At 39.4% G+C, this 26,083-nt stretch overlaps 1 protein-coding gene and 1 pseudogene across 2 annotated transcripts in view; one reads left to right on the plus strand and one right to left on the minus strand.

The window, feature by feature from the left end:
* TMEM116 (transmembrane protein 116) overlaps positions 1-26,083 on the minus strand; it is a 90,896-nt gene that overhangs the window by 13,606 nt on the left and 51,207 nt on the right. The window contains exon 5 of the mRNA XM_003274411.4: positions 86-190. Coding sequence (XP_003274459.1) covers positions 86-190 — 105 coding nt within the window. The remainder of the gene's footprint in view (positions 1-85; positions 191-26,083) is intronic.
* On the plus strand, positions 18,289-18,801 carry LOC100586318 (annotated as a pseudogene). Its single transcript, XR_001116436.2, has one exon. The product of XR_001116436.2 is annotated as a 60S ribosomal protein L12 pseudogene (transcript).

Consider the following 26,083-nt stretch of genomic DNA (forward strand, 5'->3'; position numbering starts at 1 on the left):
TCCCTAACTGCTGGGATTACAGGTAAGAGTCACCACACCCGGCCTAGCATACTATTATTAACTATCAGCCCTGAATAAAACTTACCAGTGGAGATGTGCTCTGTCCACTCTGGGTGTGTTTCATCCTCAGCTCTGTGTACAAATACCAGATGTAATTGACGGTGTAGAGAAATGAGGAAATGTAGAATATCTAGGTTAAAATCAAAACAACCCATCATAACTATCTCACTCTGACAACGTGAAGTTCTTTCAATATACTCCATTATTTTCTATTATGAGAATCCTACCTACTAGTCTATTAGTAATGTACCATCTAGTGTCCATACCAGGCAAAACCATACCAAGTCTGAAATTATTTTTTGTGTGTGTATGTAACAGAGTTTTCGCTATTGTTGCCTAAGCTGGAGTGCAGTGGCACAATATCGGCTCACTGCAACCTCTGCCTCCCAGGTTCAAGCGATTCTCCTGCCTCAGCCTCCCGAGTAGCTGGGATTACAGGCACGTGCCACTACGCCCCGCTAATTTTATTGTATTTTTTATACAGATGGGGTTTCACCATGTTGGCCAGGCTGGTCTTGAACTCCTGACCTCAGGTGATCCACCTGCCTTGGCCTCCCTAAGTGCTGGGATTACAGGTGTGAGCAATCGCACCTGGCCCCAAGTCTGAAATTCTAACAGGCCTACCTAAAACATGCCCTGCTTCCTTATTTTATCCTTTGGACTGTTCAGAAGAACCACAGCATTATCCACCTCTATCTGCCCCACAATCCCACTTTTATGAAGACATCATATAACCTTTTTCTATTTTATTTTTTAATTGAAAAGGCAATAAGGATTTCTACTTCTAGTAATGACAGGCTAAGGTATTTGAATCAACTTTCCATTCAAAAGAACTAAACATGCTGAATAAGATATTTTTTTAAAAATCCTTAAAATAACCTAAGAACTGAGATTATATCAAGGAACTAGTAGGATAAAATCTAAGGGAAGGAATTTCTACTTCCAGCTTTGATGAGATAACAGGAATAGAATTTACCCTCCAGCCTTAAACAACTAAAAATTGAATAAAATATATAAAAACATCCAGTTTTCAAACAGTAGGCAACAAGCAGAAGAGAACAGCAATCCCTGAAAAAAGAAAAGCAAGTGAGTCGTCCATCAAGTGCCCCAGCTCACCAGCTGGTAAGAGTGAGTACAGGAGGGCTGGGCACGGTGGCTTACCCTGTAATCTCAGCACTTTGTGAGGCCGAGGTGGGCAGATCACGAGGTCGGGATCGAGACCATCCTGGCCAACATGGTGAAACCTCAACTATACTATAAATACAAAAATTAGCTGGGTGTGGTGGTGCACGCCTGTAGTCCCAGCTACTTGGGAGGCTGAGGCAGGAGAATCACTTGAACCCAGGAGGCAGAGGTTGCAGTGAGCTGATGTCGTACCACTGCACTCCAGCCTGGTGACAGAGTGAGACTTCATCTCAAAAAAAAAAAAAAAAAAAAAGAAAAGAAAAGAAAAAGAAAGAAAAGAAAAAGAGTGAGTACAGGAGGGGGAATCCAAAGAGACCACTGTCTTGGTGAGCTGAGAAGACAGAATTCAGAGTTTGGGAGGCCAAGGCAGCTAAAATTTGTGAAGTACAGTATCAGAGCAGAGGAAGCTATATAGTGAGACAATACTCAGGACAGCTGCAGAGGTCACCCCAAGTCTTTGGTTAAGTATTAATCAATGTATATGGGAGAGAAAACCATGAAAACCAGAGAAAGAATCCTCAGAAAGGAGTAAGTGGGACAATCCCTAAAGCTCACACAGGGCCAGGAATACTTCGTTTGCTTTCTCACCAACCAGAGTGGAAGAATACACAGGGCATAATCATAAGAAGAGTATTGCTTCTGTAATGGGACCAAATTAGCCGTACATAAAAGGCTGCCCTCACAAGGCTTAAAAGGAAGCCTAATTAGCGGGGGTGGTGGTGCATGCCTGTAATCCCAGCTACTCTGGAGCCTGAGGCAGGCAAATCACTTGAGCCCTGGAGGTGGAGGTTGCAGCGAGACAAGATCGCGCCACTGCGCTCCAGCCTGGACGACAGAGTGAGACTCCATTTAAAAAAAAAAAAAAAAAAGCAAGCCTTTAAAAAACAGGCAAACCTTGAAAAGGTCAGGAGTTCAAGACCAGCCTGGCCAATACGGTGAAACCCCCATCTCTACTAAAAATACAAAAATTAGCCAGGCTTCGTGGTGTGTGCCTGTAGTCCCAGCTACTCGGGAGGCTGAGGCAGGAGAATCGCTTGAACCCAGCAGATGAAGGTTGCAATGAGCCGAGATTGAGCCACTGCACTCCAGCCTGGGCAACAGAGCTAGACTCCATCTCAAAAAAAAAAAAAAAAAAAAAAAAAAAAAAAAGAAGAAATAGGTAATTTCATTTACGCCCAGTAGAGGGAACCAGGATGTCATTGTATCTGACAGATTTTTTTTCAGCCCTCATAGCAGATACATAAGCATTCTAAATTTGACCCTTCTTGAAGTTTTCAGGTTTAAAATTTTGTAACACCTTAAGTGATATTGTTAAAAACCTTGAGAACTGTAATTAATGTTAACATTCTTCAACAGCAAAGATAAATGATTATTAATTTATCATCTTAACTACTTTGTATTATTTTGAGAGACTCAGGACTCATCTTTATTTTGTTAAACTCCCAGAGACACAAATATTCACTGAATGGCTACCTTGTATAAAGAAGAATCTATGACAGGGAAGACAAATGAGAACCTTCTGCTTAATCTCATACAGATAGTCCCTAACTTTATGACTGTACAACTTATAATTTTTCAACTTTATTATGGTATAAAAGAGCTATGCATTCAGTAGAAACTGTACTTCTTTATGACCCATACACCCATTCTGTTTTTTACTTTTAGGACAGTATTCAATAAATTAACATGAGATACTCAACACTTTATTATAAAATAGGCTTTGTGTTTTGCCCAACTGTAGGCTAATGTAAGTGTTCTGAGCATGTTTAAGTTAGGCTAGGCAAAGCTATGATGTTTTAATTCCACAATCTGTTTCTTTAAATTTTCAACCATCTCCTAAACTGAAGCTTTATGTTTAGAACAATGTTTTCCTCTAGTATAACTTGATTCTGTACTCCTGGATTTTCTTGATTTGTCACAATTGTTCCATGTAACCAGACAATTTCACATGCTTTTACTTTTTCTAAAATCCATACATTCCCCTTGCCAAAACCAGCTCGGTCGTGGAGACCCTAACCCAGCGGTGCTAGAGATATTAAAGACACACACAGAAATATATTGTGGAGTGATCAGGGGGCTGACAGCTTTCAGAGCTGAGAGCCCTGAACAGCGTTTGACTCACATATTTATTGACAGCAAGCCAGTAATAAGCATTAGTTCTATAGATTATAGATTAACTAAAAGTATTCCTTATGGGAAACAAACGGATGGGCCGAAACAAAGAGATGGGCTCTGGCTAGTTATCCGCAGCAGGAACATGTCCTTAAGGCATAGATCGCTCAGGATATTGTTTGTGGTTTAAGAACGCCTTTAAGCGGTTTTCCGCCCTGGGTGGGCCAGGTGTTCCTTGCCCTCCCAGTAAACCCACAACCTTCAGTGTGGGCGTCATGGCTGTCACGAACATGTCACAGTGCTGCAGAGATTTTTGTTTAGGGCCAGTTTATGGCCAGATTTGGGGGCCTGTTCCCAACACCCCTGTTTAAGATACTAGTTTTCTTGTTTACGTCTGCTATAAAACTGTGTACACTCTCATAATCTTGAACACATACTCTTCCAGTATCTGATTAAAACCCATTTATGCCTAGTGTTCCATTACTGGAATGCTAAGCATGTAGAAGTTACATCCTACTGCTCAAGGTCATCCCCAAGGTCTGATTTTTCACACGTCTGCAATTCAAAAAAGCTGCAACCTCCGGCATAAATGGGTTAAAGTCAAGTACCTTTTCATCAGATTTGACTCCCAGGTTATCTAAATGAACTTTCCATAAAAAAAAAAAAAAATCATATTACAAGTTTTTCTTTACATTCTTGATAACTGGCCTAAAAAACCAAAGATTTTACATTTAATCAAAATAATTTCCTGTGTTTCATATTGGGTTTTTAATTACAGTGTTAAAAAAATTTACATCCACATAACTTTCTGTACTTGCTTTTAAAGACTTTTTTTTTTTTTTCTTTTAAAGACTTTTGATGGTCACTCTGGTTAAATAAATGACTATTATTTCACAGTGACATGTGATCCTGTTTTGAGCAAGTGTTTTAAACCTTTTAACATCTTTGACAGGCTTCCCCAGAATCAGACTCTAAATTAAGTCTTCTTTGACTTCATACTAACTTTGGGTTATTCCATTTGGCCTCAGAACTTCTCAAAGGTTTATAAAAGAGAAATATTAAACAAAATCAGGCTTACTTGAGATGTCAAATTATATGGAAAACATTGTCAAATGGTAAGTGATGTTAGATCTACTTTCAGTTACTTTTATGGGTATGTTATTGATATAAATGTTCCAAAATTGTACAAAACTCTTAAAATCTAATATGTTATCAGTCATAATTCTGATTACTATGTTAGACCACAAAAATAACCACATTTCATTGTGAATGTCTGGTTATGGTAAACTTTCACCAGATTTTACATGGTTATTCAAAGGTTTTGTCATCCTCAGTTATTGTTTTGATTCTTTCCTGCAGTCAGATTCATGAAAAAGACTAACAAGTACTCTTAAATACAAATTTCTAATAACTTCAATATTAATGGACTAAATACAAATTTTCCAAAACTCCAATACAAAAATTAATAAATCTGTAAAACTGCTAATCAAGATAAAACCAAAAAATTAGTTACATGAGATTAAATAACATAAAAGTAATGTTTTTATGACTTTTATTTAAAAGTTTATTTGGAATTAAAGTATTTGGCTGGCTAAAATAAATACCTTTTTAAAAACCTTGTTGTTTTTTGTTTCCTGTTGGGACTCAGGAAAAAGAAAAAACACTGTTGGTTCTTTACTTAAATGTTTTGTTTTCCAAATTTTAAAAACTGGTTGGGCCAAGCATCACTCATCTGATTTGGGAGATCCAGCCTAGCAAGTACAAGAAAAAAAAATCCTTTTCTCGGAGGTTAATTTGCATATAAGCACTGAGTTCAGCTAGAAGCCTTGAAACTTATATTCCTCCCTGCTCAGCCACCTTGCTGCTCCTGTTAAGGGAGGGCTACCGTGCCCATCCAGGAAAGAAATTGTTCAAGTCTTCTGAGAAATGTAGGAGTTCAGAGTAAGGTGAGATGAGAAGACAGACTCACAGAATTTGAATAGGTTAGGGGGAAGAGGGTTGGGCATTCTAAACAAAGGGCTAGAATAGGAAAAGGGGCAGAGACAGGAATAAGGATGTCTAGTTCCCCACAGGAACTTAGTGCTTCATACAGTGCCAATCAATAGTAGGTACTCAGTAAATATTTTGATCAATAGTAGGTAGTCAGCAAATATTTTGTTGGATGGCCAAAGATATTCAGGCCACCTGCATACCTAGAGCATCTCAAACTTGGTACATAAAACAAGTGGCAGTATCTTGGGGAATAATCAAAGCACCAAAACAAAAATGGAAACAATTTTACCAGATTTACTAGTAAGTAAACTAAAACTTTTAAAAATTTAAAACAAATACACTCTTGCATATATTTATTTTAATTTTATACATCATATGTGATTATATGGGGGGAGGCTTTGTAAATTGCAAAGTTCCAATAAATTCTTTTTAAAAAATGGCTGGGCATGGTAGCTCACACCTGTAATTCCAATACTTTGGTAGGCCTAGCCAAGAGGATCACTTGAGGCTAGGGGTTTGAGACCAGCCTGGACAACATAGCAAGACCTCATCTCTACAAAAAATAAAATGAACTTAGCTGGGCATGGTGGTGCACACCTGCAGTCCCAGCTACTCAGAGCTACTAGGAGGCTGAGGTGGCGGGGCGGGGGGTGTTGGTTGAGCCTAGGAGTTGGAGGCTGCAGTGAACTATGATTGCGTCATTGTGCTCCAACCTGGGCAATAGGGCAAGGCCCTCTCCCTCGACCCCCACCCCCAAAAAAGAAAGAAAACAAAAACAAAACCAAAATCTTTTTCTCTTAAGCTATCTACAGTTTACACTAATTTGATAAAATAAGCTTTTATAAACAAAAGTAAAATCATTTACTTTTTCTCCCTACTTGATCCCTTCAAAATTAAAAAACTACCCATAAGTATTCTTATTCTTATAACAATATAGTTGATTCCATAAGTTCAATAAAAATATGCTGTTTTTATAATGGAATACAATTTAAAACATTGCTTATATATATTAGCAAGGTTTTGACTAGAATGTCATATTTAAATTGTTTATAGATACTATGGACGAGGTCTAAAGTCTGCCTTCATTTGGCTTCCTAGACTTAAGAAGTTTTTAAATCTGAAATTACAGTGTGGCCAGTTGCTATTCCTGCTGCACTTATAGAAATGATCAGGTAATATTTGATAAAACTAAACTTATTTTACAAACAATTTAGTCTTACTCTATTATCTTTGGTAAAAATCGCAATTACGGAAAAGAAAAAAACTATGTTTCTAAGAAAATCTGTAATACATCTGTTATTAGACTGTGGCCCTGAGGATTGTTTTCAAGTTTTTATTATGTACCTATAGAGTGTACTAGATCCTAAAATCTTCTAGGTACCTCCAATCCAACTTTCTTCCATAAAATTACTAAAACCAGGAAATGCTCTGTTCCTAAAACCCTGTAAACTAAAACCAAATAGGCTGGGGTGATGGCTCATGCCTGTAATCCCAGCACTCTGGGAGGCCAAGGCAGGTGGATCACCTGAGGTCAGGAGTTCAAGACCAGCCTGGTCAACATGGTGAAACCCCGTCTCTACTAAAAGTATAAAAATCAGTTGGGCGTGGTGGTGCACACCTGTAGTCCCTGCTACTCAAGAGGCTGAGGCAGGAGAATCGCTTGAACCTGCAAGGCAGAAGTTTCAGTGAGCCAAGATCGCACCACTGCACTCCAGCCTGGGTGACAACAGTGAGACTCCCCCTCAAAAAAAAAAAAAAAAAAAAAAAAAAAACCTAAAACTAAGTAAATTTTAAGAGATGGGTCTTGTGCCTGGGGTATGGACAACACAGAAAGTTCACTGGACTGCCCAATGCCATAACCAGAGACATTAAAACTACAAACCAAGATGAGAAATTGATGCCTTTATGCTGTGGACATCTTTCCCCAGAAACATTGGAATAAGACTCTCCATCATAATGAGACTCTTGCCTCTTAATTTTTCCTTGTTTATGCCTACCTCTTTCACTTGACAGGACACTGGTGTAATTAAAATTTCACAATCAGTAGCTACTGCAGATAACTTGACAAGACCTGATCTTAAAAAAAAAAAAAAAAATCCTTTAGAACAAGATAGCCCAGAAATAAGGCTGCACATCTACATCTGTTCTTCGACGAAGCTGACAAAAACAAGCAATGGGGAAAGGACTCCCTGTTCAATAAATGGTGCTAGGATAACTGGCTAGCTGTATGCAGAAGATTGAAACTGTACCCTTTCCTTACACCATATATAAAAATTAACTCAAGATGGATTAAAGACTTAAATGTAAAACCCAAAACTATAAAAATCCTGGAAGACAACCTAAGTAATACCATTCTGAACGTGGAAACAGACAAAGATTTCACGATGAAGACGTCAAAAGCAATTGCAAAAAATGCAAAAATTGCCAAATGGGATCTAATTAAACTAAAGACCTTCTGCACAGCAAAAGAAATTACCAACAGAGTAAACAGACAACCTACAGAAAGAAAGAAAATTCTTGCAAACTATGCATCTGACAAAGGTCTAATATCTAGCATCTATAAGGAACTTAAAAATCGACTTATAAGGAAAAAACCTCATTATAAAGTGGACAAAGGATATGAACAGATACTTTTCAAAAGAAGACATACATGCAGCCAACAAGCATATGAAAAAAAGCTCAACATCACTGATCACTAGAGAAACGCAAATCAAAATCACAATGAGATACTATCTCACACCAGGCAGAATGGTGTGGTTACACCACAGATGCTGGTGAGGTTGTAGAGAAAAGGAAATGCTTATACACTGTTGGTAGGAATGTAAATTAGTTCAACCATTGTGGAAAACAGTGTGGTGATTCCTCAAAGACCTAAAGACAGAAATACCATTCGACCCAGCAATCCCATTACTGGGTATGTGCCCAAAGGAATATAAATCATTTTATCACAAAGACATATGCACACATATGTTCACTGCAGCACTATTCACAATAGCAAAGACATAGAATCAACCTAAATGTCCATCAATGGTAGACTGGATAAAGTAAATGTGGTACATATATACCATGGAATACCATACAGTCATAAAAAAGGACAAGATCATGTCCTTTGCAGGAACATGGATGGAGCTGGTGGCCATGATCCTTAGCAAACTAACATAGAAACAGGAAACCAAATACCACATGTTCTCATAAGTGGGAGCTAAATGATGGGAATACGTGGACACATAGAGGGAAACAACACACACTGGGGCTTATCGGAGAATGGAGGGTGGAAGGAGGGAGAGGATCAGGAAAAACAACCAATGGGTATTAGGCTTAATACCTGGGTGATGAAAGAATCTGTACAACAAACCCCCATGACACAAGTTTACCTATATAACAAACCTGCCCATGTAGCCCTGAACTTAAAATAAGAGTTAAAAAAAAGGAAAAAAAAATCCTTTAGCCTATCTAGTAGGTGATGTTAGCGACATCCCAATACAACTTTTTGTTCAACTTGTACTAAGGTTCCTTTTTCAAACTGACTTAGTGGCTGGGCACAGTGGCTTGGCCGGGTGTGGTGGCTCACACCTGTAATCCCAGCACTTTGAGAGTCCGAGGCAGGTGGACCATGAGGTCAGGAGATTGAGACCATGTTGGCCAACATGGTGAAACCCCATCTCTACTAAAAATACAAAAATCAGCTGAGTGTGGTGGCACGTGCCTGTAAACCCAGCTACTCCGGATGCTGAGGCAGGAGAATCACTTGAACCTGGAAGATGGAGATTGCAGTGAGCCAAGATTGAGCCACTGCACTCCAGCCTGGTGACAGAGTGAGACTCCATCTCAAAACAAAACAAAACAAAAAACACACACACACAACTGACTTGCTGACTTGGCTCTCTCTGCTTTAAATCAACTCAGCCATAAAATGCTAAATAATAAGATTGCTATCTACTAGCTAAACAACAACAACAAAAAGTCTAAGAAATTATTAATACTACATGGTATAGATAGATAAATTCCTCTGGAAAAGCTGAGACCCATATACACAGAATTTAAAAGCAGGCCACATAAATACAAGAGGTCTGTGATGGTTAATACTGAGTGTCAACTTGATTGGATTGAATGATGCAAAGTATTGTTCCTGGGTGTGTCTGTGAGGGTGTTGCCAAAGGAGATTAACATTTGAGTCAGTGGGCTGTGAAAGGCACACCCACCCTTAATCTGGGTAGGCACCATCTAATCAGCTGCCAGTTCGGCCAGAATGAAAAACAGGCAGAAGAACATGGAAAGACTAGCCTGGCTTAGCCTCCCAGCCTACATCTTTCTCCCGTACTGGATGCTTCCTGTTCTTGAATGTCGGACTTCAAGTTCTTCAGCTTTGGGACTCAGACTGGCTTCCTTGCTCCTCAGCTTGCAGACAGCCTACTGTGGGACCTTGTGATCATGTGAGTTAATACTCCTTAATAAACTCCCCTTTATATATACATCTATCCTATTAGTTCTGTCCCTCTACAGAACCCTAAGACAAGGTCTCACCTAATCCCCAACGGTCATTTGATTTATTCAACTGGTTGCCTTTAATCCTAGGTTCATGGCTCAAAACTATTATGTGAACTAAGATTATCATATTACTATGAATTTTACTTTGCCGTTTTTCAGCTTTGTACCTATTACTTCCCAAATTTCTACAAAAGTACAACTCCTGACAAAATTAATGCTGGCCCAACACTTTGTGATGATAACAACACTTACAAAATAACAAAATTAAACTTAACAATAGACTCCACCTGGTAGACTTAGCCTGTGAGCCACTCCCTCCAAACCTCCCTTGTTGCTCAAATGTGACTAAAAGAGTTTGACACTAACTCCTAGTCACCAATCACTCCCTTCAACATGGGACCAGACCAACAACCTGAGACAAATCCATCCTGACACCAAGAAACAATCAAACATAATTTTCAATCAAACAACTAGGATGACTCATCAGCAATGCTTTCAGAAAAAGATCTTGATCAAAGGGGAGAAATGCAAAAATTGTCAGAATCAAAATGGAGTCACTCGGGTCAAATCCCTGACAAATGGAGCCAGGGAAGGCCAAGAAGGGAGGTTCTCATGCACGTATGCCTGATAACAAGAACCACCACAAAAGATCCTGCAAAAATCACAACATTGCACATAGGCCACTTCAGCCTTACCCACACAAAAAGTACTTATGCAAGGATATCTGCCCAGCAACTGCCTGTCTAACCTTGGACTGATGCCATGCTTGTTAATCCTTGTATCCAAAGATAACAATTACATAATCCTCCTTATTTTTCCTTTAAAAACCCTTGTTTTCCTTTACCTCCCTGAATATGCCCATCATATTCCCATTGCAATGCTTACTCCTGAATAAATTCTATTTCTTTTAGAGTCTCTCTCTCTCTCTGTTATTTAGGTTGACAACCTCAATAGCTTACTTAGTTCACTCTTCTACAAGAACACATTTAAACTTATCGCAAACATGTGGTTGTCTAATTCTCTGTAAAATGATCTTGACTAGATGGCAGCTCAAGATTACAATAGAAAATAGTTTCCAATCAAGTATAAAAATACTCTCATATTTTCATTTACTTACACATCAATATTAACCCTAGTTTAATGTTTAAAAAACCAAACATAAAAAATAATGATTACACATCAGTAAAGCTGAAAAAAAATCTATTTTTTGCTATTGATTAGCAAAAATTTAATCTCCTTTGATATCTAAACCATTAGAAGATCCTAAAAAATCATAACAGCAATATTACATAAACCCACAGCCACTGTAAAATTTAGGCCTTAGAGTTAGGCAAGCTAAGTCCAAAAGGTCAGTGAGGGAGTGAGACTACATTAACAAGCAAAGATCATAAAATTTAATTCTAGATGGGAGAATATGTTTAATAGACCCTGCTTTCTATTGCCAGGCAGATGCAGAAAGTAATGGATCAGTAAGGATGTGGAGGAATGAAAGGACTGCAAGTGAATCCTCTGTTTGAGGAAGTAGGGAGAGATTCTATTATTACCTTGAAAAATAAACAGAACAATAATAGTTTATACTAATCGAGGGCACTTTACATTTGTTATCTAATTTCTTCTTCACAACAACCCTTAAGAACCTTGTCATTATTCCTATTTTACAAGATAAAACTAAGACTTAGAGAAGTTCACTTGCTTAAAAAGTCACAGAGCTAACAGCTGTGAAAGCTGTTGGCAGCTGTTGAACCCAGGTCCGATCAACTGCAAACTACAGCTTTAATTCTAAGCCTCAAACTTCATGTCAGTTGCAACCCAAACTAGTGTCTCTAACATATCTGATTAGCACATTCTTCCAGGAAATAAAACGGTTCACTAAGAAAATATAGCTGATGGCACTTCAACTTGTGTCAAAGTATACAGAAGAATAGCCAAGATTAAATGGAAAGGCTGACTGGGACAGTGTCTGGCATTGTTTTTTCCATATCTTGTTTTTCCATAGCAGTTTTCCTGGTAAATGTAGATCAGTCAGGGTGGTGGGAAAAATTGTAGAAAGATGCAAACCTTCTTGGAAGGCCAGAAGTTTTTCCAAAACCTTTGGAAAAAGATTTGGCTGAAGGTAGCCAGATTCTCTCATCCAGTGCCTGAAAGTTTAGGTTAGATAACAAGGGGATGTAAAGAAACTGATCTAGATAAATTAGTTTACTTAGGCCTTGGAACTTGGCCTTTAATCATCTGCCTACAAATGTGTTGACTCAGGGCCTTTGTTATTAAATCTACACTGAATAAATGCCCGCAGCACTGGCTTGTCAGGGCTGCAGCTGCTAACTCTTTACAGCACCCTCCTTGGTGTCTGTGGGCGGCCCAGTCCCGTAGCCCACTCTTTCACTAGATCCCTGTGTCTGAGTGCATTTGTTCATCCATTGTTCAGCCAGGGTCTGCTGGTCGGACCTGGTAGGTAAACAGAAATCTTAGTGCAACAACCCTCTCAGGTGCTTTTGGAGAAAGCATGGAATTTGTTCCTGACCCAAAAATTCTACAGGACAATCATATATATCCACATTAATCCTCTCAGTGCAGAGCTAGTCATCTAATGGAATAAAAAAATCTCAGGAGGTTTGACCATGGATCAGATTCCATCTTTCAGAGGCAGATGCTGTAGTGCAAACAAAGCCTTCTGATCCAAATGTTATCCTGGCATTGCAACATCTTTTTACTGGTTGGCTGAGTTCACGAAAGAAATAGTACTTGGAAAACACCACATCTCAGCCTATTAATCAAAAACTGAAATTACAGTCATGCACAGCATAACAATATTTCAGTCAACAGCAGACCGCATATAAGACAGTGGCTACATAAGATTATAATACTGTATTTTTTACCATACCTTTTCTATGTTTAGATACGCAGATGCTTACCATTGTGTTACAATGGCCTATAGTATTCAATACAGTAACATGTTGTTTAGGTTTATAGCCTAGGAGCTGCAGGCTATACCATATAGCTTAGGTGTGTAGTAGGCTATCTCATCTAGGCTTGTGTAAATGCACTCTATGATGTTCACACAATGATGAAATTGCCTAATGATGCATTTTTAGAATGTATCGCTGTCGTTAAACAATGCATGACTGTATTTCTGATGGCTTAGTTCGAAAATTCACTTTGCTTCTCAGGTAAGTTCCAGAATTAAAAACTAGCTATGGGCAAATGATTGATTTCTTCTGTTCCAGTTCAGTGAAGTGGCATAAGGGTGCTCCAGCTGTACTGATCCAGTTTGCTCTGATCAGCTATGGGTTTCCTATAAAACTCTTTTCATTGTCTGAATCAAGCAGGAACTCAATAACTGCAGCAACATAATAAGGTTATAATATAAGAAGTGAACAAATCTCATTCTAATTTGTATCCCATGTCTACCCCAGTGGAGGATGGAAAGCTCAAAACAAAAATATTCATGTGTCCTGAAGATTTAGCATCCTAAACCTGGGAAGCACATTAAAAAGCCATTTAGTGTAATAATTTCCAAATGCCAGTTCAGAAATTAATGCTGATCCCTGACATTGGTCTAAGAACTAACAAACAGAAAGGAATAGCATCAACATCAAAAACTAGGATGCCCACTCAGAGACCCCATCCGAAGGTCACCAACATCAAAGACCAAAGGTAAATAAATCCACAAAGATGGGGAGAAACCAGCACAAAAAGGCTGAAAATTCCAAAAACCAAAATACCTCTTCTCCTCCAAAGGATCACAACTCCTTGCCAGCAAGGGAACAAAACTGGATGGAGAATGAGTTTGATGAATCGAAAGAAGTAGGCTTCAGAAGGTGGGTAATAACAAACTCCTCTAAGCTAAAGGAGCACATTCTAACCCAATGCAAGGAAGCTAAGAACCTTGAAAAAAGGTCAGACAAATTGCTAACTAGAATAACCAGTTTAGAGAAGAACATAAATGACCTGCTAGAGCTGAAAAACACAGCACAAGAACTTCGTGAAACATACACAAGTATCAATAGCCGAATCGATCAAGTAGAAGAAAGAATATCAGAGATTGAAGGTCAACTGAATGACATACAGTGAGAAGACAAGATTAGAGAAAAAAGAATGAAAAAGAATGAACAAAGCCTCCAAGAAATATGGGACTATGTGAAAAGACCAAATCTACGTTTGTTTGGTGTACCTGAAAGTGATGGGGAGGATGGAACCAAGTTGGAAAACACTCTGCAAGATATTATCCAGGAGAACTTCCCCAACCTAGCAAGACAGGCCAACATTCAAATTCAGGAAATACAGAGAACACCATAAAGATACTCCTCAAGAAGAGCAACCCCAAGACACAAAATCATCAGATTCACCAAGTTGGAAATGAAAGAAAAAATGTTAAGGGCAGCCAGAGAGAAAGGTCGGGTTACCCACAAAGGGAAGCCCATCAGACTAATAGTGGATCTCTGTGCAGAAACCCTACAAGCCAGAAGAGAGTGGAGGCCAATATTCAACATTCTTAAATAAAAGAATTTTCAACCCAGAATTTCATATCCAGCCAAATTAAGCTTCATAAGCAAAGGAGAAATAAAATCCTTAACACACAAGCAAATGCTGAGAGTTTTTGTCACCACCAGGCCTGCCTTACAAGAGCCCCTGAAGGAAGCACTAAACATGGAAAGGAACAACTGGTAACCAGCCACTGCAAAAACATACCAAATTGTAGACCATCGACACTACGAAGAAACTGCATCAACTAATGGGTGAAATAACCAGCTAGCATCATAGTGACAGGATCAGATTCACACATAACAATATTAACCTTAAATGTAAATGGGCTAAATGCCCCAATTAAAAGACACAGACCGGCAAATTGGATAAAGAGTCAAGACCCATTGGAGTACTGTATTCAGGAGACCCATCTCACGTGCAAAAAATAAAGGGATGGAGGAATATTTACCAAGCAAATGCAAAGCAAGAAAAAAAAAAAGCAGGGTTTGCAATCCTAGTCTCTGATAAAACAGACTTTAAAGAAGGGCATTACATAATGGTAAAGAGATCAATGCAACAAGAAGAGCTAACTATCCTAAATATATATGCACCCAATACAGGAGCACCCAGACTCATAAAGCAAGTTTTTAGAGACCTACAAAGAGACTTAGACTGCCACACAATAATAGTGTGAGACTTTAACACCCCACTGTCAATATTAGATCAACAAGACAGAAAATTAACAAGGATATTCAGGACTTGAACTCAGCTCTAGACCAAGCATACCTAACAGACATCTACAGAACTCTCCGCCCCAAATCAACAGAATATACATTCTTCTCAGCACCACATTGAATTTATTCTAAAATTGACCATATAATTGGAAATAAAACACTCCTCCGCAAATGCAAAAGAATGGAAATCATAACAAATAGTCTCTCAGACCACAGTGCAATCAAATTAGAACTCAGGATTAAGAAACTCGCTCAGAATTGGCCAGGCGCGGTGGCTCACACCTGTAATCCCAACACTTTGGGAGGCTGAGGTGGGTGGATCACAAGGTCAGGAGATCGAGACCACCTTGGCTAACACGGTGAAACTCCGTCTCTACTAAAAATACCAAAAAAAATTAGCTGGGGGTGGTGGCGGGCGCCTGTTGTACCAGCTACTCAGAAGGCTGAGGCAGGAGAATGGCATGAACCCGGGAGGCGGAGCTTGCAGTGAGCCGAGATTGCGCCACTGCACTCCAGCCTGGGCGACAGAGCAAGACTCTGTCTCAAAAAAAAAAAAAAAAGAAAGAAACACACTCAAAACCACACAACTACATGGAAACTGAACAACCTGCTCCTGAATGACTACTGGGTAAATAACAAAATTAAGGAAGAAATACATAAGTTATTTGAAACTAATGAGAACAAAGACACAATGTACCAGAATCTCTGGGACACAGCCAAAGCAGTGTTTAGTGGGAAACTTATAGCACTAAATGCCCACAGGAGGAAGCAGGAAAGATTTAAATCGACACCCTAACATCACAATGAAAAGAACTAGAGAAGCAAGAGAAAACAAACTCAAAAGCTAGCAGAAGACAAGAAATAACTAAGATCAGAGCAAAACTGAAGAAGACAGAGACAGGAAAAACCCTTCAAAAAAATCAATGAATCCAGGACCTGGTTTTTTGAAAAGATTAACAAAATAGACCGCTAGCCAGACTAACAAGAAAAGAGAGAAGAATCAAATAGACACAATAAAAAATGATAAAGGGGATATCACCACTGATCCCACAGAAATACAAACTGCTATCAGAGAATACTATAAACACCTCTACGCAAATAAACTAGAAAATCTAGAAGAAATGGATAAATTCTTGGACACATACACCCTCCCAAGTCTAAACCAGGAAGAAGTTGAATCCCTGAATAGACCAATAACAAGTTCTGAAACTGAGGCAGTAATTAATAGCCTACCAACCAGTAAAAGTCCAGGACCAGACAGATTCACAGACAAATTCTACCAGAGGTACAAAGGGGAGCTGGTACCATTTCTTCTGAAACTATTTCAAACAATAGAAAAAGAGAGAATCCTCCCTAACTCATTTTATGAGGCCAGCATCATCCTGATACCAAAAACCTGCAGAGACACAACAAAAAAAGAAAAATTCAGGACAATATCCCTGATGAACATTGATGCAAAAATCCTCAACAAAATTTGTCAAACTGAATCCACCAGCACATTAAAAAGATTATCCACCATGATCAAGGTGGCTTCATCCCTGGGATGCAAGGCTGGATCAACAAATGCAAATCAATAAACATAATCCATCACATAAACAGAACCAATGACAAAAACCACATGATTAATAGATGCAGAAAAGGCCTTTGACAAAATTCAACACCGCTTCATGCTAAAAACTCTCAATAAACTAGGTATTGATGGAACGTATCTCAAAATAATAAGAGCTATTTATGACAAACCCACAGTCAATATCATACTAAATGGGCAAAAACTGGAAGCATTCCCTTTGAAAACTGGCACAAGACAAGGATGCCCTCTCTCACCACTCCTATTCAACATAGTACTGGAAGTTCTGGTCAGGGCAATCAGCCAAGAGAAAGAAATAAAGCATATTCAAATAGGAAAAGAGGAAGTCTAATTATCTCTGTTTGCAGATGACATGATTGTATATTTAGAAAACCCCACTGTCTCAGCCCAAAATCTCCTTAAGCTGATACGTAACTTAAGCAAAGTCTCAGAATACAAAATCATTCTGCAAAAATCACAAGCATTCCTATACACCAATAACAGAGAGCCAAATCATGAGTGAACTGCTACATTCACAATTGCTACAAAAGGAATTAAATACCTAGGAATACAACTTCTAAGGGATGTGAAGGACCTCTTCAAGAAGAACTACAAACCACTGCTGAAGGAAATACGAGAGGACACAAACAAATGGAAAAACATTCCATGTTCATGGATAGGAAGAATCAATGTCATGAAAATGGCCATAATGCCCAAAGTAATTATAGATTCAATGCTATCCCCATCAAGCTACCATTGACTTTCTTCACAAAATTAGAAAAAACTACTTTAAATTTCATATGGAACCAAAAAAGGCCCGCATAGCCAAGACAATCCTAAGCAAAAAGAACAAAGCTGGAAGCATCATGCTACCTGACTTCAAACTATACTACAAGGCTACAGCAATAAAAACAGCATGGTACTGGCACCAAAACAGATATATAGATCAATGGAACAGAACAGAGGCCTCAGAAATAACACCACACATGTACAACCATCTGGTCTTGGACAAACCTGACAAAAACAAGCAATGGAGAAAGGATTGTCTATTTAATAAATGGTGTTGGAAAAACTGGCTAGCCATGCGCAGAAAACTGAAACTGGACCCCTTCCTTACACCTTATACAAAAATTAACTCAAGATGGATTAAAGACTTAAACATAAGACTTAAAACACTAAAAACCCTAGAAGAAAACTTAGGCAATACCATTCAGGACATAGGCATGGGCAAAGACATCATGACTAAAACGACAAAAGCAATGGCAACAAAAGCCAAAATTGGCAAATGGGATCTAAAACTAAAGAGCTTCTGCACAGCAAAAGAAACTATCATCAGAGTGAACAGGCAACCTATAGAATGGGAGAAAATTTTTGCAATCTATCCATCTGACAAAGGGCTAAAATCCATGATCTACAAAGAACTTAAACAAATTTATAAGAACAAAACAACTCCATCAAAAAGTGGGCAAAGGATATGAACAGACACTTCTCAAAAGAAGACATTATGCAGCCAACAAACATGAAAAAAAGCTCATCATCACTGGTCATTAGAGAAATGCAAATCAAAACCACAATGATACCATCTCATCCCAGTTAGAATAGGGATCATTAAGCTCTCGGCTTTCGGCTCGGAGGAGGCCAAGGTGCAACTTTCTTCAGCTGTCCTGAATCCGGGTTCATCCGACACCAGCCGCCTCCACCATGCCGCCGAAGTTCGACCCCAACGAGGTCAAAGTTGTATACCTGAGGTGCACCGGAGGCAAAATCGGTGCCACTTCTGCCCTGGCCCCCAAGATCGGCCCCCTGGGTCTGTCTCCAAAAAAGGTTGGTGATGACATTGCCAAGGCAATGGGTGACTGGAAGGGCCTGAGGATTACAGTGAAACTGACCATTCAGAACAGACAGGCCCAGATTGAGGTGGTGCCTTCTGCCTCTGCCCTGATCATCAAAGCCCTCAAGGAACCACCAAGAGACAGAAAGAAACAGAAAAACATTAAACACAGTGGGAATATCACTTTTGATGAGATCGTCAACATTGCTCGACAGATGTGGCACCAATCCTTAGCCAGAGAACTCTCTGGAACCATTAAAGAGATCCTGGGGACTGCCCAGTCTGTGGGCTGTAATGTTGATGGCCGCCACCCTCATGACATCATAGATGACATCAGCAGTGGTGCTGTGGAATGCCCAGCCAGTTAAGCACAAAGGAAAATATTTCAATAAAGGATCATTTGACAACTGGTGGAATAAAAAAAAAAAATGGGGATCATTAAAAAGTCAGGAAACAACAGGTACTGGAGAGGATGTGGAGAAATAGGAATGGAAATAGAAACGCTTTTACACTGTTGGTGGGAGTGTAAATTAGTTCAACCATTGTGGAAGACGGTGTGGCAATTCCTCAAGGACCTAGAACCAGAAATACCATTTGACCCAGCAATCCCATTACTGGGTATATACCCAAAGGATTATAAATCATTCTACTATAAAGACACATGCACATGTATGTTTATTGCGGCACTATTTGCAATAGCAAAGGCTTGGAACCAACCCAAATGCCCATCAATGATGGACTGGATAAAGAAAATGTGGCTCATATACACTATGGAATACTATGCCACTATAAAAACGGATGAGTTCATGTCCTTTGCAGGGACATGGATGAAGCTGGAAACCATCATTCCCAGCAAACTAACACAAGAACAGAAAACCAAACACCACATGTTCTCACTCATAAGTGGGAGTTGAACAATGAGAACACATGGACACAGGGAGGGGAACATCACACACCAGGGCTTGTCACGGGGTGGGGGACTAGAGGAAGGATAGCATTAGGAGAAATACCTAATGGAGATGATGGGTTGATGGGTGCAGCAAACCACCATGGCACATGTATACCTATGTAACAAACCTGCACGTTCTGCACACATGCGCCAGAACTTAAAGTATTTTTTTTTAAAAAAGAAATGCTGAAGAAAATAGAAGCAATGAAATGAGTTTTTCATATGATTAAATTTACTAATTTAAAGAACCACCAATTATTCTGATATTTTTTTGCCAAGTTTTTTGTCTCAAATGTTATTTCTTTTATGAAATTAGATGGTAGTTATGGTAGTTGTTTTTAAATGTTCTTCAGTTAGCAAAATATAAACTCGGCAACATTAAAACTGATTTACTTTTTTTTTTCTTTTTAGCTTTTCTCATTTCTAAAATTTTGAAGTCTAGGACCCACTGAACTACTTCTCTACTGTATCACCTGAATTTCAGGTAAAAAAATAAATAAACAAAGGCTGGGCGCAGTGGCTCACGCCTGTAATCCCGCACTTTGGGAGGCCAAGGCAGGCGGATCACAAGGTCAAGAGATCAAGATCATCCTGGCCAACATGGTGAAACCCCGTCTCTACTAAAAATATAAAAATTAGCCGGGTGTGGTGGTGGCGCATGCCTGTAGCCCCAGCTACTTGGGAGGCTAAGGCAGGAGAATCACTTGAACCAGGGAGATGGAGGTTGCAGTGAGCTGAGATCGTGCCATTGCACTCCAGCCTGGCAACAGACAGAGACTCCATCTCAAAAAAAAAAAAAAAGTAAATCAGTTTCACACGGATGACAATTATGAACATTTGTGATAAGGAAACACCAAAGTGACCCTAAGAATTTATTCTCATCAACAATCCTCAAGGTTTCTACACAGACCAAATTTTTTTTCCTGCTACTTCTTAAGCCCATTCTCTTAATTCTGCTTCAGTGAAAATGATTAATTAATAACTGCTAACCATATTCCAAAGTGTGGCAACAGTTTACAATAAGGGCAAAGATTTATTTTCTTTTCTTTTGAGGCAGGGTCTTGCTATGTTACCCAGGCTGAAGTGTAGTGGTGTGATCACAACTCACTGCAGTCTCGACCTCCTAGGTGCAAGTGATCCTCTCACTTCAGCCTCCTGAGTAGCTGGGACCACAGGTGCGCACCACCATGCCCAGCTAATTTTTTAAAAAATTTTTTGTAGAGACAGGGCTCTCAATATGTCACCCAGGCTGGTCTCGAACTCCTGGACTCAAGCGATTCTCCCACCTCAGCCTCCCAAAGTGCTGAGATTACAGGCATGAAGCCACCATGCCCAGCTAAAGAGCAAAGAGTTTTTCTAAAAGGTTTTTTCTGTTCAAAGACTGGAACTAGAAATCTAGATTCAGAAACCTGAATATATTGTTTGTTTAAATCAGGTGACTGGTTCTCTTTCTTTACTGTGACTCTCCAAAAGTCTAGGACCTCTTCATCTGCTTGTATAAATAAGGGAAGGCCCCAGCTCCTCCTACCCTCATTTTTTTCCCCCAAGAACCAGCTAGAGAGCAATTTTGGAAAGTAGAGATATTTTATCTAAACTGATCAAATTATAGAAGTAGTAGAAAGGAAAGAAAGGTGAACTTTTACGTTTCAGTTGTATATCCCTCTTTGATATTTTAACTTACATAGTGAACAACACACCAAATTTTTTAATATAGAAAAAGTAAAAATCGTCCATTTATAAGGAGACTGCATATTTCTGTCTTGGTCTGCAGGTCTCTAAAGAGTATTAAACTAGCTACCAGAATGCTCCATTAACATGGAAAGAGAGGAAAGAGTCAAGTTTGGGTTTTTCATTGGAATAACAAAATAAGCAATTACAACATCTAATTCCCAGATCTAAAGTGGAAGGAAATAGGAAGTATTTTTAAACAGTTCTTACTAACTGGGTACAAAGCCGAAAATTAGGCCATAAAGATACATTTAAGGAGGCCACGCGCAGTGGCTCACACCTGTAATCCCAGCACTTTGGGAAGCCCAAGCGGTGAATCACTTGAGGTCAGGAGTTCAGGACCAGCCTGGCAAACATGGTGAAACCCCATCTCTCCTAAAAAAAAAATACAAAAATTAGCCTTAGCCAGGCATGGTGGTATATGCCTGTAGTCCCAGGTACTCTGGAGGCTGAGGTAGGAAACTCACTTGAACTTGGGAGGTGGAGGTTGCAATGAGCTGAGATCATGCCACTGCACTCCAGCCTGGGTGAAGGAGTGAGACTTTGTCTCAATAAATATAAATAAACAACAACAAAAAATTAAGATAAAGATCCATTTAAAACATTCTCATCCTTATTTGTCTAAGAAGAAATTTGAGGCCAGGCATGGTGGCTCATGCCTGTAATCCCAGCACTTTGGGAGGCTGAGATGGGCTGATCACCTGAGGTCAGGAGTTTGAGACCAGTCTGGCCAACGTGGTGAAACCCTGTCTCCACTAAAAATACAAAAATTAGCCGGGTGTGATGGCGTGCACCTGTAATCCCAGCTACTTGGGAGGCTGAGGCAGGAGAATTGCTCGAACCCAGAAGGCAGAGGTTGCAGTGAGCAGAGATTGCACCACTGCACTCCAGCCTGGGCGACAGAGCAAGACTCCATCTCAAAAAAAAAAAAAAAAAAACAAGGAAGAAATTTAGCTGTGGTACCAGACTTAAGGTGATCTTGTCAACTACTTAAAAACTACTGTAGGAAACTCCGATTCTGTAAAACTGATGCCTGAGTGTACTGTCAACTTAAACAAGTCAATAGTAATAGGATAATCCAAAAATTAATACGGTCTAGACAAGAAAATGTTTTCCTAAGGTTTGTGGAAAATTATATTTAAGCCAAACTTGGAATAGTTTCAGGATTTGGAACTACTCAGTTTTTAAAAGAGAATTGCCAGCTTCTTAGTATTGTAACTCTTAAAAGAGGTGTTAGACCACATAAAATGGGGCTCTTGTTTGGTACTGACCCAGATCTCCTAACCTCTTGTTCAGGGCACTTCGTACTATTTCTCTTCTGATGGCTTATACAGTTGGAGTATATTTTCTCTTCTCATAGCCTCTCTTGGGCTTGCAAACTAAGAGTGCTCCAGCTGTACTGAGCCATTTCTCCTCCATGACCAGCTCTAAGTTTCCTACATCTAGTCAAAACATCTAGGACATTTCCAAACCAATTTTGAAAGAAAGAGGCTCTAATGCCTTAACAGACAAGCTTGGTCAGCTTATCTTGTCAGACAGAAGCTTATACCTAATCAAACAGATCTCTCCATAGGAAACTGTCTGAAGCCTTTCCAAACTATGCAATAAACTGGATCCACTTTCAAGACTAGGAAGAAACAATCACTATTGGTACAGTGCTTAGTTTAATGATCTTGATTCCCTTGCTCAGAGAAATCCATAAAAACACCGTACACTCATAGAGAACCTTTAATTTTACAAAACATGTGTACAGACATCTTATTTAACACTTTTTAAATCTGATGTAGATTAGAATGGCAATGATTTTCATTTTTAGAAAAAAAACTAGATAAGTATAAAAACAACTTCCTCAAAGTCATACAGATTCTTAACAACAAAACTAAAATGAGAATCTAGGTCTCCTAAGTCTAGCTGTAGTACTTTCTTTACCATTGCTCTCCTAAAGTTGAATAAATGGACAAGCTGCACTATTTCATTTGAATTGTGGACCTCAATTTAAAGGAGGGAACCAAGTAAAATAGTGTATTTTTTTCTTCCAATCTGGCAGGCTTATCAGAAGAAAAGACAATAAGGAATACTGAAACTTTTACTTAAGTCTGGAAGCATCTGGATATTTTTTTCTAAAGAATAATTTAGATATATATTTTAAATTGTTTAAATAATATGAATCTCTGAGGCTTCCCAATTTCCCTGAATATCCAAAAGCTGAAATATTTTTAGCATATTATCTGTCCCTGAGTTTTAGTATAAAATTTGTACCTAACAACTATAATAATAAACACTTGATATCACAGTAATGACACAATGATACAAGGCCTAATGATCCTTACATAGGTGGGGAAAAAAAAATACACTTTACAAAAACAAACTGGGACTTCCACTTCTGGCCAAGATGGAGTGACAGAACTGTATTTACTCTCCTAGCAAGCAAACAAAAATTAGACAAAACATCTGAAACAATGGTTTTCAAGACACCAGACATCAGACAACAAAGGGCAATAATCTCAGGGAGAAGAGAAATGAATAAAGTGAACTCTTTAACTGCCCTATCTTACCTCCTAGAAAAAGTTTTTATGCCACAGCACAGGAAATGGAAACTGAGGGAGGCCTTGTGGACTCCCTGCGTTGAGGAGACAGAACTGAGAGTCCAAGGAGACCAAGGTAGCTAGAATTCATTGGAAAGGGTGCTGAAGAAAAAAAACGAAAAGGCTTCACAAAGAACTTCATAGATTTGCAGAGGATTTGCAAGATCTACTGATTGGCACATGTGTCTAAATAAACATCTCAAAGCTGAAGAAAGAACCATTGAAAAGATTAGATAGAACAGTATCTAGAGTCCACATGGTGCCAACAATAGTGCCTGTTCTCACCACCAAGACTAGAAAAACTGATAACTCAACAAGGTATAGGGTAGAGTACTCAGGAAGGCCTTGCCTCATTAGTGAGAAATAATTATCCTGAGAATGAGCATTATTTCATATCCACCTAACAAATTATAAAAGCAAGACCTGAATGATTCATACTATTTCCAAGTAATTTAACTGCATCCAAGAATACAATTCAAGAATAGTTATGGTAATACAGAAATATCTAGCACCCAAGAAGATAAAATTTGAAATGTCTGGCATTCAATAGAAGATTACCAGTCATACAAAGAAAAAGGAAAACATGACCTATACTAAGGAGAATACTAAATCAACTGAAACCTACCCAGGACTGAAACAGATATTAGAACTAGCAGTAAAGGACAATAAAATAGTCATCATAACTACATTCCATCTTTTCAGTAAGTTGAGACACTGGAGAAATATTTTTTAAAAACATTCTATATTAGGCCGAGTGCAGTGGCTCATGCCTGTAATCCCAGCTTTGGGAGGCCGAGGCAGGTGGATCACCTGAGGTCAGGAGTTCAAGACTAGCCTGACCAATATGGTGAAACCCTGGCTCTACTAAAAATACAAAAATTAGCCAGGGGTGGTGGCGGGCACCTGTAATCCCAGCTACTCGGGAGGCTGAGGCAGGAGAAGCACTTGAACCTGGGAGGTGGAGGTTGCGGTGAGCTAAGATTGCACCACTGCACTCCAGGCTGGGCAACAAGAGCGACACTCCATCTCAAAAAAAAAAAAAAAATCTACATTAAACTGCTAGAGACAAAAACTACAGTGGAACTACAATGGATGAGTTTTTTTGTTTTTTGTTTGTTTGTTTTTGAGACAGAGTTTCACTCTGTTGCCCAGGCTGGAGCACAGTGGCGCAATCTCGGCTCACAGCAATCTCCGTCTCCTGGGTTCAAGTGATTCTCGTGCCTCAGCCTCCCAAATAGTTGGGACTACCTGGGCACACCACAGGTGTGCACCACCATGCCCGGCTAATTTTTGTATTTTTAGTAGAGATGAGGTTTCACCACGATGGCTAGGCTGGTCTCAAACTGCTGACCTCAAGTGATCCACCCACCTCAGCCTCCCAAAGTGCAGGGATTACAGGCGTGAGTCACTGCGCCTGGCCTAAGATTTTAAAAAAATCTCTAAATGAGATTAAGGAGAGATAAGACATTGCAGAAGAAAAATTAATGAACTTGAAAGTGTAGCAATAGAAAATATCCAAATGGTAGGCTGGATGTGGTGGCTCATGCCTGTAATCCCAGCACTTTGGGAGGCCAGGGCAGGCAGATCACTTGAGGTCAGGAGTTCAAGATCAGCCTGGCCAACATGGTGAAACCCCATCTCTACTAAAAATAGAAAAATTAGCTGGGCTTGGTGGCAGGTGCCTGTAATCCCAGCTACTTGGGAGGCTGAGACATGAGAATCACTTGAACCTAGGAGGCAGAGGTTGCAGTAAGCCAAGATCATGCCATGCCACTGCCCTACATCCTGGGTGACACAGTATGACTCCATCTCCATAAAAAAAAAAAAAAAGAAGAAAATATCCAAAATGGAAAACATGGAGGGAAAAAAGCATGCAAAACTGCAAAGACTATCAGTGAATTGTGAGAAATCCTAATACCTGGGTAATAAAAGGCCTGAAAGTAGTTTAGGTGGTAGGAATGAGAAAAATATTTCTTCAAAATATTTGAAGAAATAGTGACCCCAAGCTTTCCAAATCTTATGAAGACTATAAACCCATAGATTCAAAAACCCAATGAATCAAAAGAACAAGAAATATAAAGAAAATAGCATCAAGGCACTTCATAATGGTTCTTTTTTTTTTTTTTTTTGAGACGGAGTCTTGCTCTGTCGCCCAGGCTAGAGTGCAATGGCATGATCTCAGCTCACTGTGACCTCCGCCTTCTGGGTTCACGCCATTCTCCTGCCTCAGCCTCCCGAATAGCTGGGACTACAGGCACCTGCCACCATGCCCAGCTAATGTTTTTGTATTTTTTAGTGGAGACAGGGTTTCACCGTGTTAGCGAGGATGGTCTCAATCTCCTGACCTCGTGATCCACCCGCCTGCCTCGGCCTCCCAAAGTGCTGGGA

Source organism: Nomascus leucogenys, chromosome 10, assembly GCF_006542625.1.
Source record: "Nomascus leucogenys isolate Asia chromosome 10, Asia_NLE_v1, whole genome shotgun sequence".
In the NCBI taxonomy this organism is placed as follows: domain Eukaryota; kingdom Metazoa; phylum Chordata; class Mammalia; order Primates; family Hylobatidae; genus Nomascus; species Nomascus leucogenys.